The sequence below is a fragment of the Dendropsophus ebraccatus genome, chromosome 10 (assembly GCF_027789765.1).
Source record: "Dendropsophus ebraccatus isolate aDenEbr1 chromosome 10, aDenEbr1.pat, whole genome shotgun sequence".
NCBI lineage: Eukaryota > Metazoa > Chordata > Amphibia > Anura > Hylidae > Dendropsophus > Dendropsophus ebraccatus.
Genome location: NC_091463.1, coordinates 34729506 through 34744023, shown reverse-complemented (window position 1 = coordinate 34744023; position 14518 = coordinate 34729506). Strand labels below are relative to the sequence as shown.

The 14518-nt window shown below is 40.6% G+C and overlaps 1 protein-coding gene across 11 annotated transcripts in view; it reads left to right on the top strand.

Annotated features, from left to right (window-relative positions):
• VSIG4 (V-set and immunoglobulin domain containing 4) overlaps window positions 1-14024 on the top strand; it is a 48711-nt gene extending 34687 nt beyond the window's left edge. For all 11 annotated transcript variants that reach the window (XM_069986006.1, XM_069986008.1, XM_069986004.1 and 8 more), the window contains 4 exons: window positions 1072-1149; window positions 2023-2124; window positions 9302-9323; window positions 12347-14024. In XM_069986006.1, the coding sequence (XP_069842107.1) occupies window positions 1072-1149; window positions 2023-2124; window positions 9302-9323; window positions 12347-12539 (395 nt within the window). In that variant the 3' untranslated portion in view covers window positions 12540-14024. The remainder of the gene's footprint in view (window positions 1-1071; window positions 1150-2022; window positions 2125-9301; window positions 9324-12346) is intronic.
• The last annotated feature ends 494 nt before the right edge of the window (window positions 14025-14518 follow it).

The window sequence follows — 14518 nt, the reverse complement described above, 5'->3', positions numbered from 1 at the left end:
GACAGTTAAACATGAGTTTTTTTGCATGAATTATAATGCAGAAAGGAAATTTAGTTAACTGTCCATGCTGACCTTTTTACCAGTCCCTTGCACACATGATGTGGGGTGTTGCAATACAATTTAGAGAACTGTACTTCTGCAATTGTGTAAAAGTACAATGTGTTGCAGTAGGATTACAATAAGGTTATCATATTGCTGACTGTGTAAAAGGCTCATTGCCATTAAGAAACCTCAATCATGGAAGTATAGAGGCACGTACAACAGCACATTATTTAGATGTCAGCATTGCCTTAACCCTAGTTCCTATTATATTGGCCATGCCTCAAGACACTCATTTGTTCTCAGCCCAGAATAACAGTAGTGATCCAATGAATGCCTCAGATTTCTACAATAAAACCAATTGCAAGGTGGTGCCACCTACTTCTGACAGCACAGAAATAATACCAGCAATACCATTGTTCCTGAATAGAGGATCCAGCTACATCTCACTGTACACAAAATACACTTTTCACAGATTTTAGACAGACCAATAAAACACAATCCAAATAATAAACATACAGAATTGTTTTACGGCTAGGAAAGAAATCCACAGCTACTTAAACCTACTCAAATACTGGACACCTTGAGAAGACCTATCTATGGCACACACCCGGAAAGTATACGGATCTATTCAAGTCTGTTGGCCTATGTATATGACAATGGATTCCAAGGTCTGTGTATTTTCCCATAGCCCCAGTCAGGTTGCGGTCAGGTTCCCTACTTTTATTGCATTCACATGCCTGATTACAGACGCAACACACAGAATCCAAGCATTTTGTGGGCTGTGATTTTTACTAGTAAAGATAATTATCATGTTAGAGCCATCTAGTGGCGGCAAAACATACAGCAGTCCATTAAGTTCAACCTGTAACCCTACTGTGTTGATCCAGAAAAAGGCAAAAATCCCTCTTCCACAAAGACCACTATAGATAACTTTCTTGACCTTTATTTCCATTAAACCTTTTATCTTTACTAATATATTATGTCTGATGGATTTTTGTATTCAAGTAACATCCTGTTCTGTTATTTAAGCTTTTTCAGACTTTTCGACTGAAAGTGTACCCTTGTATACTGTGATAATATCCAATGCAGCAATTCCTCAGAAGAAAGGTAACTTACAAAATTATACTTAACTGGAAATAAAATACAGTTAAGATCGTATGAAATTACTAGATGCATTGGGAGGGATTACTATTGCTGCTGTCTGTGAAGTTTACGCCGGTCAATACCGCAGTACCGGCCGGATGAACTTCGCTTCTTTTCATTTGGAATGTGAGCGCATTCAAGTGTGCCCGCATTCCAAATCACCATAGCACATTATGTAAAGTACAGACGGAGCCGCACTATACATTGTCTGCATTGTCAATTTTGTACGGCCGCTATTCAATGAATAGAGGCCGCACAAAACTGATATGTCAGTTTTCAATGCTGCCGCATAGAATCCCGGCCACAGTGTTTACAGAGTGTATACACTCCGACCGGGATTCTATAGGACACAATGTTATTTTAATTTTTAATAAATAGCAGCCAGTGTTGTAACAGCCATTTTTTATTGAAAATTTACATTGGTTCAATTTAACCACAGACTGCATTTACTTTAGGCAATTGCTTTTAGATGAACTTCTGAAAAGAAAAGGTGGCTGTATTTATCTGTTGAGCATCAGCCTTAGTCCTGTTTTCTACAGAAAACAGCTTTAATTTTTCTATAATTGGCAGCAATATGGAATCAAGTTTGGAGTTACACTTTAATAATCACTTGTACATACCCTAACCGCCCTATAGAAGTAAAATTTTTTTCTAGATTCTAAAAGGGCAAAGCTAATACTATGAGAGTCCATATAACTACAATGAAAATAAAGATCGATATATGGGATTTGTTCCAAAGGTTTAAATGAAAAAAGGGGATAGATGAGAAAAAATGTTTATACTAAATATTATTTTTTGCATTTCTTAAGAACTGATTTATGTCTCTTGTTTTTGTAGGTTTTAGTATGCCGTTATACATACTTATAGCCATTATAGTATGTATTGTGTGCGTCATTATTGTAGTTATTACCCTCATCATCAAAAATAGGAGAAGAAAGGGTAAATTGGCATATCTTATCTATCTCTTTGTCATCTATCTGTCTATCTATTACATGCCTTATGCTGCGTTTACACTAAATGATCATTCGCCCAATCGATCGTTTAATGATTTTAAAGCAACAATTTGTTTTTTTTTAATGATCAGTGTTTAGACAAATAAATCATTAGAAAAATTGTTAGAAAATTCGTAAGAAAAATCGTTATTGCGATTGTTTTAAATCGTTATTGCGATTGTCTTTAAGATCGCTTAAGCCCATCTTTTACATAGGGTGAATCTTTGAAAATGTAGTAGAAATTATAGAGGATCAGCTCAACCCAAACACATAGTGGTGCATGTGTAACATGGTTCTCAGGAAGGATGGAGAACGTGGGTAATAGTGCGGGCCGTTACCCGTATAGTCAATTCCAACGATGAAAGGTTCCACAGCTCCTTGTAGTAATGTAGAAAACTTTATTGGTACATACAAAAATATTAAAAACTTTTAAAACCGCGCCGACGCGTTGCGGAGGCAACCCTCCTTAATCATGGCAAAGAATATACTGAATAGTGAACCATTATATAGTTTGTAGAATGTACCTCCTCCCACTAGCCCCTCCCGTACAGGGCAGGGGGAAAATGCCCCCATCGGGGCGTGAACGAGGAACTACATGTGCCACATAACATGCATTGCATCAGCTATTACACTTAGGGATGCGTGCCCAGTGGCAGGTGATTTCTAATCATGTTGAAAGACAACGATCACCCGATCGGTACTTCAGCTGATCGCTGTCTTCATTACATGGAACGATATCTGCCAAAAGCAGCCCGATTCGGCAGAAAATCACTCCATGTAACAGGGCCCTAAAAGGGGTTCCCTGATGATAGGCAGATCATGGGGAATCCTGAGATTCAGCTGTAAACTGTGACAATGAGTGATAATAATGCTAATAATGCTACGTTTACACGGAACGATTATCGCTCGAATTTTCGCAATAATGATCGCATTTGAGCGATAAACGTTCTGTGTAAACACAGCAAACGATCAAGCAACGAGCGAGAAATTGTTCATTTTGATCTTTCAACATGTTCTAAAATCGCTGTTCGTCGTTCGCTAAAAATTCTCAGATCACTTCGTGTAAACAGTCTTTCAAAGATTCAGTTCCAACGATGAAAGGTTCCACAGCTCCTTGTAGTAATGTAGAAAACTTTATTGGTACATACAAAAACAATAAAAACTTTTAGAACCGCGCCGACGCGTTGCAGAGGCAACCCTCCTTAATCATGGCAAAGAATATACTGAATAGTGAACCATTATATAGTTTGTAGAATGTACCTCCTCCCACTAGCCCCTCCCATACAGGGCAGGGGGAAAACGAGGAACTAAATGTGCCACATAACAAGTATATACATTGTAAATATCAAATCAATATTGTATAAATAAGCAAAAAAATATATGAGTGGCAACAAAACAAATAAAGCGTACGTATGGTAATAGAACAAAGGGAAAAAAATGCATAAATGAAAATAAATAGGCACATACACGAACCTCAAAAAATATAGAATAAATCTGTCTTGAGATTCATGCCCTGTGGGAAACGTGTAGCCAAATTTAGTATCCAGTATGCTTCCCTCTTTCTAAGAAGCTTTACCCAATCCCCTCCCCTTGGAGGTTTATTTACTTTTTCTATGGCTCGAATATTTAGGGTACTTGTATCTCCCTCATGACATTGATGGAAATGTCTGGACAAGCCAGACATGGATTTATTACCAGAAAAGGGGGTTACAGAGTGGATGTCGCGCATATGTTCAGCAAAGCCAACCTTTAATTTTCTCACGGTGGATCCCACGTATTGTACCCGGCAGGAAGAACATTCCGCCAGGTACACCACATATGTACTGGCGCAATTAATGAAGCTCTTAATTTTAAAAGAGCTTCCCGTGATGTAGGACATAAAAAAGGTGCTTTTTACAGTAAAGACGCACATTGGGCATCTAGGGGCAGCACACTTAAAAAAGCCGATCATCTTTAACCAATTTTCCATACTATCAGGGTGATGATTGGATCTTAGTGCTGATGGAGACAGCATGTTACCCAAAGTTTGACCTTTCTTGGCTACACATTTCACTCCCCCTGTAAGTAGTTGTTCACACAGTTTATCCTGAAACAGGATAGGCATGTATTTCGTAATGATAGTTTGTATGTCCTTAAATTGTGGACTGAAGGGTGTGGAAAATGTGAGTGGGTGTTTGTGGTCAGGTGTATGGTTCATTTGGTTGCGCCTATCTGCGAGATGGTATGCACCATCATGGCTTTCAGCAATGCTACAAGCTCTATTGATGTTGTGAACACTGTATCCTCTATTCCGTAATCTATTGGAAAGTTGTGTTGCAGTTTCCATGTATGTTCGTTCAGACATACAACACACTAAATCTAAAATTCACGTTCCAGCATGAAATTCATTCCAATTCTTTCTTGGACGTTTTGTTGTCCTTTGATAAGGGTAAGGTCACTAGTACACTATAGAGAAAACCCTCTGCGGGCAACGGGATACTACACGCGGATAGCAGTCATCCCAAAGATGTGACTAGAAACCTCCCCATTGGGGAATTTGTAAGGGCAATACGTAACTGTACGTCTGAACGAGCATACATGGAAACTGCAACACAACTTTCCAATAGATTACGGAATAGAGGATACAGTGTTCACAACATCAATAGAGCTCGTAGCATTGCTGAAAGCCATGATAGAGCATACCATCTCGCAGATAGGCGCAACCAAATGAACCATACACCTGACCACAAACACCCACTCACCTTTTCCACACCCTTCAGTCCACAATTTAAGGACATACAAACTATCATTACGAAATACATACCTATCCTGTTTCAGGATAAACTGTGTGAACAACTACTTACAGGGGGAGTGAAATGTGTAGCCAAGAAAGGTCAAACTTTGGGTAACATGCTCTCTCCATCAGCTTTTTTAAGTGTGCTGCCCCTAGATGCCCAATGTGCGTCTTTACTGTAAAAAGCACCTTTTTATGTCCTACGTCACGGGAAGCTCTTTTAAAATTAAGAGCTTCATTAATTGCGCCAGTACATATGTGGTGTACCTGGCGTAATGTTCTTCCTGCCGGGTACAATACGTGGGATCCACCGTGAGAAAATTAAAGGTTCGCTTTGCTGAACATATGCGCGACATCCGCTCTGTAACCCCCTTCTCTGGTAATAAATCCATGTCTGGCTTGTCCAGACATTTCCATCAATGTCATGAGGGAGATACAAGTACCCTAAATATTCGAGCCATAGAAAAAGTAAATAAACCTCCAAGGGGAGGGGATTGGGTAAAGCTTCTTAGAAAGAGGGAAGCATACTGGATACTAAATTTGGCTACACGTTTCCCACAGGGCATGAATCTCAAGACAGATTTATTCTATATTTTTTGAGGTCCGTGTATGTGCCTATTTATTTTCATTTATGCATTTTTTTCCCTTTGTTCTATTACCATACGTACGCTTTATTTGTTTTGTTGCCACTCATATATTTTTTTGCTTATTTATACAATATTGATTTGATATTTACAATGTATATACTTGTTATGTGGCACATGTAGTTCCTCGTTTTCCCCCTGCCCTGTACGGGAGGGGCTAGTGGGAGGAGGTACATTCTACAAACTATATAATGGTTCACTATTCAGTATATTCTTTGCCATGATTAAGGAGGGTTGCCTCTGCAACGCGTCGGCGCGGTTCTAAAAGTTTTTATTGTTTTTGTATGTACCAATAAAGTTTTCTACATTACTACAAGGAGCTGTGGAACCTTTCATCGTTGGAACTGAATCTTTGAAAGACTGTTTACACGAAGTGATCTGAGAATTTTTAGCGAACGACGAACAGCGATTTTAGAACATGTTGAAAGATCAAAATGAACAATTTCTCGCTCGTTGCTTGATCGTTTGCTGTGTTTACACAGAACGTTTATCGCTCAAATGCGATCGTTATTGCGAAAATTCGAGCGATAATCGTTCCGTGTAAACGTAGCATTATTAGCATTATTATCACTCATTGTCACAGATTACAGCTGAATCTCAGGATTCCCCATGATCTGCCTATCATCAGGGAACCCCTTTTAGGGCCCTGTTACATGGAGTGATTTTCTGCCGAATCGGGCTGCTTTTGGCAGATATCGTTCCATGTAATGAAGACAGCGATCAGCTGAAGTACCGATCGGGTGATCGTTGTCTTTCAACATGATTAGAAATCACCTGCCACCGGGCACGCATCCCTAAGTGTAATAGCTGATGCATAGCTGACATGAGGGAAAAGAAAATAATAAAATTATACTTACCTCTCCAGGCTCCCCCGATTTCCTGCTTCATTACTTCTGTGATTCCCCACTCACCACAGCCAATTCCGACACTTCTGAACCTATCTCTGAAGTGACAGGCCGCTCAGCCAATTAGTGGCCGTGGCGCTATCCCATCTCAACCAGGGATTGGCTGAGCGGCCACGCACACAAGGCTGGAGGACACTGGGGGAACATGGGCCAATAAGTACATCTTTATTATTTTACACCTTTAAAGCAGCGTGATAATCGAGCTGTATAATAAGCTCAGTATGCTAGATTGGTGCTCGCTTAGCAAGATATTGGGCTGTCTAATATGGCCCTAATACAAAGTGACTGTTTAATGCAGACATCCCCTTTAAACTATCCTTAGGTTTGATCGTAATTTTTTAAACATTATGATAATGTGCAATACAATCTTACAATGCTGCCAGTGGTTTTACAAAGATGAAAATCTGCACAAAAAGGCAATAATGTCGGTGGTCATAGGGATTGGCTGTGATAGAAAAAAACAGCCAACCCGTGTGTTAAGGGAGAGATAAGCCGCAGCGAGAGTGCTCTTGCTGAAGTTTACTCCTCCCCTCCCCGTAGAGAACACAGGAACATTCGGCCATGCCGAAGGCAGAGCCAGCCTTAGGGGTGTGCGACCTCTGCAATCACACAGTGTGTATCTTCGCATTAACCAAAGGGGGGCACCAACACCTGGCGAACCCCAACAAGTGCCAGGGCTGCCGCCGTGTTCTCAGGTCCAGCGCTAGGGTGTGCAAACAGGGCAATTGCCAAAGGCCCTAATCATCAAATCACCACTTTGCTAAAAGATTGGTTTAATTAGGATATATTAATTTGTTATATAAGTTTATTTTTAAAAAGTGTCTTTTTTTTTTTTTTTAATTTCTTTATGCATTTCCTGTGCTAGCCAGCATTAACACGGCCCCTCTGCTGCCACCACTGTTTGTTTTGGGAACTGTAATGCTAGAGGCCATGCAATTCCCAATCTCCAGCTATGTTCTAGCGCTAGAAAGAGCCATTATACTGACTACTATCCAAGATGCAAGGAAAGCTGAGTGACCCCATTATACAGGATGCAAGGAAAGCTGAGTGACCCCATTATACAGGATGCAAGGAAAGCTGAGTGACCCCATTATACAGGATGCAAGGAAAGCTGAGTGACCCCATTATACAGGATGCAAGGAAAGCTGAGTGACCCCATTATACAGGATGCAAGGAAAGCTGAGTGACCCCATTATACAGGATGCTGGGAAAGCTGAGTGACCCCATTATACAGGATGCAAGGAAAGCTGAGTGACCCCATTATACAGGATGCAAGGAAAGCTGAGTGACCCCATTATACAGGATGCTAGGGAGGCTGAGTGACCCCATTATACAGGATGTTGGGAAAGCTGAGTGACCCCATTATACAGGATGCAAGGAAAGCTGAGTGACCCCATTATACAGGATGCAAGGAAAGCTGAGTGACCCCATTATACAGGATGCAAGGAAAGCTGAGTGACCCCATTATACAGGATGCAAGGAAAGCTGAGTGACCCCATTATACAGGATGCAAGGAAAGCTGAGTGACCCCATTATACAGGATGCTAGGGAAGCTGAGTGACCCTATTATACAGGATGCCAGGAAAGCTGAGTGACCCCATTATACAGGATGCAAGGAAAGCTGTGTGACCCCCTTATACAGGATGCCAAGGAAGCTGTGTGACCCCATTATACAGGATGCTAGGGAAACTGGTGACCACATTATACAGGATGTCTGGGAAGCTGGGTGACCCCATTATACAGGATTCTAGGGAAGCTGGTGACCACATTATACAGGATGCCTGGGAAGCTGGGTGACCCCATTATACAGGATGCAAGGAAAGCTCAGTGACCCCATTATACAGGATGCAAGGAAAGCTGAGTGATCCCATTATACAGGATGCAAGGAAAGCTGAGTGACCCCATTATACAGGATGCTAGGGAAGCTGAGTGACCCCATTATACAGCATGCTAGGGAAGCTGAGTGACCCCATTATACAGGATGCCAGGAAAGCTGAGTGACCCCATTATACAGGATGCTAGGGAATCTGAGTGACCCTATTATACAGGATGCAAGGAAAGCTGTGTGACCACATTATACAGGATGCAAGGAAAGTTGTGTGACCCTATTATACAGGATGCCAGGGAAGCTGAGTGACCCTATTATACAGGATGCTAGGGAAGCTGAGTGACCCCATTATACAGGATGCTAGGGAAGCTGAGTGACCCCATTATACAGGATGCTAGGGAAGCTGAGTGACCCCATTATACAGGATGCCAGGGGAGCTGAGTGACCCCATTATACAGGATGCTGGGAAAGCTGAGTGACCCCATTATACAGGATGCTAGGGAAGCTAAGTGACCCCATTATACAGGATGCAAGGAAAGCTGCTTGACCCCATTATACAGGATGCAAGGAAAGCTGAGTGACCCCATTAAACAGGATGCAAGGAAAGCTGTTTGACCCTATTATACAGGATGCCAGGGAAGCTGAGTGACCCCATTATACAGGATGGTAGGGAAGCTGGTGACCACATTATACAGGATGCTAGGGATGCTGGTGACCCCATTATACAGGATGCCAGGAACAGTACTGACAGTGCTGTTGCACCATGGAGACAGGGAAGACAGGCCACACTTCGCCAGGGGGGGGGCCCCCTGCAGCCAGGACCCCATAGCAACTGCCTTCCCTGCCTCCATGGTAGCTATGCCACTGTCTGTCAGCCTATAAACTAACACATACACATAAGGACAATCCTAAATATTTTTACTCAATCTTGTATCTGCATAAGTTTTTAAAGAATGAATTTTCCTTTTCTTTAGGTTACATCTATGAATTGCCCACGTAAGTCCACATTCTATCCTATGACCAAAGGCGTTTCTATGAACAGTATAGTAACAGAATAGAAATAATTTAAACCTAATCTAATGTCTGTCTATTTTCTGTTTTGAATATGTTCTCGGACCTATCTTCCCTTTATCAGGATGGTGAAAGTGTCTGTGTGGTCTTTAACCCTACAGTTTGGTTTTCGCTTTTACTAAAAAGGCTTTAAAGGGAACCTGCCTGGTACTTCTTAAACCACAGTAGCAAACAAAAAGGCACAGACGACCTCATTACAATGAGCAATTATTTACTCTGAAATATTGCAGCAGTTCTCTCAAATCATACCTTAAAGACAAGCCAGTAAGGGGACATAGAGTCAAACAGGCTGGCACAATTCTTGCTCTACCCTGCCCTGATAGATAGGCGGTCTTTCCTCAGGTCTTTTACAGAAGACTTGTCACCCTTCCTCACTTGTCTTGTTTGTTCATATGAAACAACAATTCTGGAGAATTTTTTTTCATAACTCTACATTGTGCTGTTAGGCTGGGTTCACACTGCGTTTTTGCAATCCGTTTTTTTTTTTTCATCCGTTTTTTGCAAAAAAACAGATTGCAAAAAACGCATGCATTTGTGTGCATCCTTTTTTTCATTGACTTCCATTATTAAAAAAAGGATCACATCGGATCCTTTTTTTTGAAGGACACAAAAACGTTGCTGACACTTTTTTTTGTCCGTTAAAAACGGACAAAAACAATTGTTAAAAAAGCTAAGGCCATATTATAATTAAGGCCATATTCACGTGTCCACAAGTGCTGTCCACATTCATAGATCCACATTTCCATACAACAGTTTGTGCCTCCGTAGTGGTCCGCAATTTACGGACCACTCTAGTGGTCACTGTCTAGTCTAGACAGTGACTTTTGCTGCAATTGCAAATCCACACTTTGACATGTCCTATTTTTTTGTAACAGAGATCATTGCCTATTCACGTATCTGAAAAAAATGTGGATGGGTAAATAGGGCACCTATTGGTTTTAAATTTGTCCATATATGCGTAACCGCAATTACGGACAAATTTTGCAGACCAGTCAATGAGGCCCAAGTGTTACCATTCTCATTGTCAAAGAGGTGTGGCTAAATAGTCTGGTACCCTGGTAACACCCTGTTGTCAATTTTATCATAAGTAAGAGAAATAACAGAGGAATAGTAGAATATAGAGATCTAAGGAAATATACTCTAGATATTTATCAAAATAGAGTATTCCAGCATAAGAAAAGACTTACGGCACTCACCAAAATTCATCACAGCCAACTTTATTTTTAAAACGGGGTCAAAAAACACATGCACAGGCCAAGAGGAAGCTCTGTCTGTGTTTTGTGACCCTGTTTGAAAAAAAAAGTTGCCTAAGATGAATTTTGATGAGTCCTTTCTTCTGCTGGAAAACTTAATATGAGAGACTATTGCCTGTTTGCTGAGCTTGCAGATCACCCCTATATGTGAGCTATTGAGCTCAGAGTGCTGGTGGAGATCCTGCTATTGATAGTGCCGTCCATATTTGTGTTCTGCTTCTGGTGATTTAGCAAAATAGACATGTCAGGAGGTCTGACAGATCCTCTTTATAGGGGTATACACTACAGCTTTCTTATTAGCCTTAAATCAATTTAGCATGTGGTTCAGGTACTTCACTTCTTAAGTCGACCATTTATCTAATACAAAAGCTGACTAAACTCACTGTCACTGGCAGGTTCGGTCAACTCTCTAAAGGTGGTGGGTTAAGCCATCAGTATAAAGTGTATGGGGGCCTTTTGAGTCTCCACCGACAGATGACTTGGGTGGATATAGGGGTCAGGCATTTCATTGCTGGACCCTAGAGCTGTCCCATCCACAGGAATGTTCGTTCATGCCAAATGTTCATATGTATAGAGGGGGCGGGAGAGATATCTGTCAGCTGAAAAATCGTTTTTGAAGGTGTATAAGCACCTTGAGTTAGAAAGTGGCCTCCCAGTTTCTAAAGCCTGACCTTTAGTGGCATAGCTACCGTAGAGGCAGGGTAGGCTGTTGCTATGGGGCCCATGCAGGAGGGGGGCCCGGGGGAGAAGGTAAGAGCGTGTGTCCTTCTGCTTAACCCCTTATGTACTGCAGAGTGTAAGTGACCCAATATTTACTTACATGCTGCAACACAAAAAAGGGTAAACAAGCAGAAGACAAAGAGATCTCATCTGATAACCTCTGTTCTCCAGCTGCTCAATCAAGTAGGAAAATGTGCAAAGGCCAGGAGTTATCAGTGCACAAGCAGTAAACAGATATCTCCTTGTCTTCTGAACTTTGGGTCACTTACACTTTGCAGCACATAAGGGGTTAAGCAGAAGGTAGTCTGCTCCTGCACCTATGTATTTAACCATAAGGGCCCCTAATGGGCCCTTATAGGTAAAACCAGTGGACTGTCGTAGCAAGCAGCCATTGGCTCTCTGCTCTGCCAGTCACTCTTGTGGCCACAGCCAGGATTCTGCCTCTGGCCACAAGAGATTTTATTTTTGGCCACATCACAGAGAATATACTGTATGTATGTGTGTGTGTATATATATATATATATATATGTGTATGTATATATATATATATATATATATATATATATATGTATATATATGCGCCCAGTGCTTTGTGTTGTGCGTAGGGGAGGGGGTCCCTTAAAACTTTTTGCAATGGGGCCCTGTGAATCTTAGCTACGCCCCTGCTGACCTTATCATTCCTTGAAAGATAAGCATACCCCAGAGCAGTCTGGCAGCACCTCCCATCCCTATAAAGAACACATTAAAGGGCCATGCCGAATGTTCCAGTGTATAGGGAAGTTGAGAGAGATAATGCTCATCAGTTATTGAAAATGTATGACCACCTTTTCTGGACCAGGTGGTCTTTTTCTGCCAACAATCATATATTTCTGACGTCTTCTGCTCCAACTTCTCTTTTCTTTTTTTCTTTTTTTTGCCCCCTTTCACCTTCTACCTGTTCATTTATTTTGATATAATATTTTATTTTTTTCTTAGGATGAATCAACTGTTGGCTTTAGAAGGTGGTAGAAACCAATGCCAGTCAAGTTCTGATGAAACAAGAGCCAGTAACAACTATGAAATGTGCAGTCCTTCCTCGGTGGCCGTTTATGAAGGAATGCTTCTCCCCTTTGCTAATGAATATGATGTGCTTGCAGCTGAAAATAAATCAGAAAATAATTGTTCTTGAAGAGAACGTGTCATCAGAAAATGATCTTTTGTGTAATATAAGTTTTTATGTTAAACATATTTTTGGTGATTATTTTTTCCCATTTTACTATATTATAATATAATCCTAAAATCTTGCATTTTTTTTGCGGTTTTAACAGCAGTGACCTCCTGTTCTGTACAGATAATTTCCCAGTAGTATCTTCTTTATCATCATAGAAATAGTATAGGGAAAGTTGGCATCAGTAGAGGGATAAGACAATAGCTGAACTTAGCCTCTCCCTTTCCTGAAGATTAACTTCTGCACATGCAAAGAAAATGTTATCACTCTAGTGGATAGGGTCTGGGCCATTCTATTGTGCCCATGTCCATGGGGCATGCTGTAAAGAATACATTTATATGTTGCTAATTAGGCTATGTTCACACTGCGTATGTTTCCATCCGTAGTGCGAACCGCGAATATACGCACGTAGTTTTGAGGTTGAGGCGTTCGCTTGAAAGTATACGATATACGCCCACACAGTGCACACTACGTATGAGCTTACGGCCGGATCGTATACGGCGCCGTGAAAAATGAACAAGACCATTGTTTGAGGAGGGAAATGTTGAAACTCACGGCCGTGGATTTCCATGCGGTCCCATACGAAGTACTTATTTCAGCCAAATTGAACTTGATTTTTAGATAAAAAAGGTTCTGTGAGTTTTATTGGGCTGGGCGAAGATTTCCAAGTAAATTACCTGTTTCAGATCGCTACGAAACAAGCTAGGGAAGCATAACTGTACTATGGGCGTATGTTCGCGGTTCGTACGCATCCGGCCGCATGTTGATTTTTCCCACAGCCGTAGTTTCAGCCGCACTACGGCCGGACTCATATGCAGTGTGAACATAGCCTAAAACTGTTCAGGTAAGATTAAGATTCAGTTACCTAAATTAGGACTACTTGTTACTAATGTCCAATTGTCCAATGTCCAATAAAGTATTGATTTTTGAAGGTACTGTCTAGGTTGTATATAAGATTAAGATTCATACAACTTGGGGAGTGAAATACACTATGGTTTGCTTCTTCCTACTCATATTCCTGATAAGTGAAAGACCCTACTGAAAAGTTTTCTAAAGACAATGTCTATAGTTAAATAATGCTAGTTAAGTATTCTGAGTAATCTCAAAGACTAATCTCATCTTGTGGCCCTGTAAACGAAATGGAGCTTACATATAGTAATAGTATAGTGTATAGTAATTGTCTCCAGCATGTACATACCTAGCATCACATATAATACACATTACATTAGTTAATAATTGATGATGGACCTGATGTAAATGTGTAACATGTTAACATGAGTTTGTTGAGAAGCAGTAGGACTTTACAAAATGTATGTAGAATGTATGAGTTAATGTATACATAGATTTTATGTGCACATATAATGTTGTAATATAGGGATGTTTTTAAATCAATCTTGGATCCATTGAATGTTTTCTACTTCCTGAAATAAAGTATGACCAATTCCACATTATTGTAGTTGAAATTATTACTGACAACTTCTATTTAAAAAATTAAAGTAAAAAGCTTAAGGTGACTCTGTACTCACAATCTGCCTCCCAAATGGTTGCTCCTTGTGCTTAAAAGGCCATAGCAGTTGCATTTTTACACCTACAGATCCACATAAGCCCTTATTTTTTGCATCACTAATTGTACTTTGCAGTGGCAGACTTAATTTCTGCATAAAATATACGCACAGTGAAATTGGAAAAAAACCCGCAATTCTTTTTCTTCGTTTTTACGCCGTGTCCCCTATGGAAGAACTTGTTATATGTTATATATGTTATATATGTTCCTCAAGTCGGTGCGATTAAAACGATATGCAACTTACATAACTTTCTTATTAATTGATGCCTTGTAAAAAGATAAAACCTTTTAAATAATATCAACGTTGCTTAAAATCGCTCCATTCCCATGCTTATAGTGCTTTTCTACTTTGGTCTATGGGGCTGTGTGAAGTGTA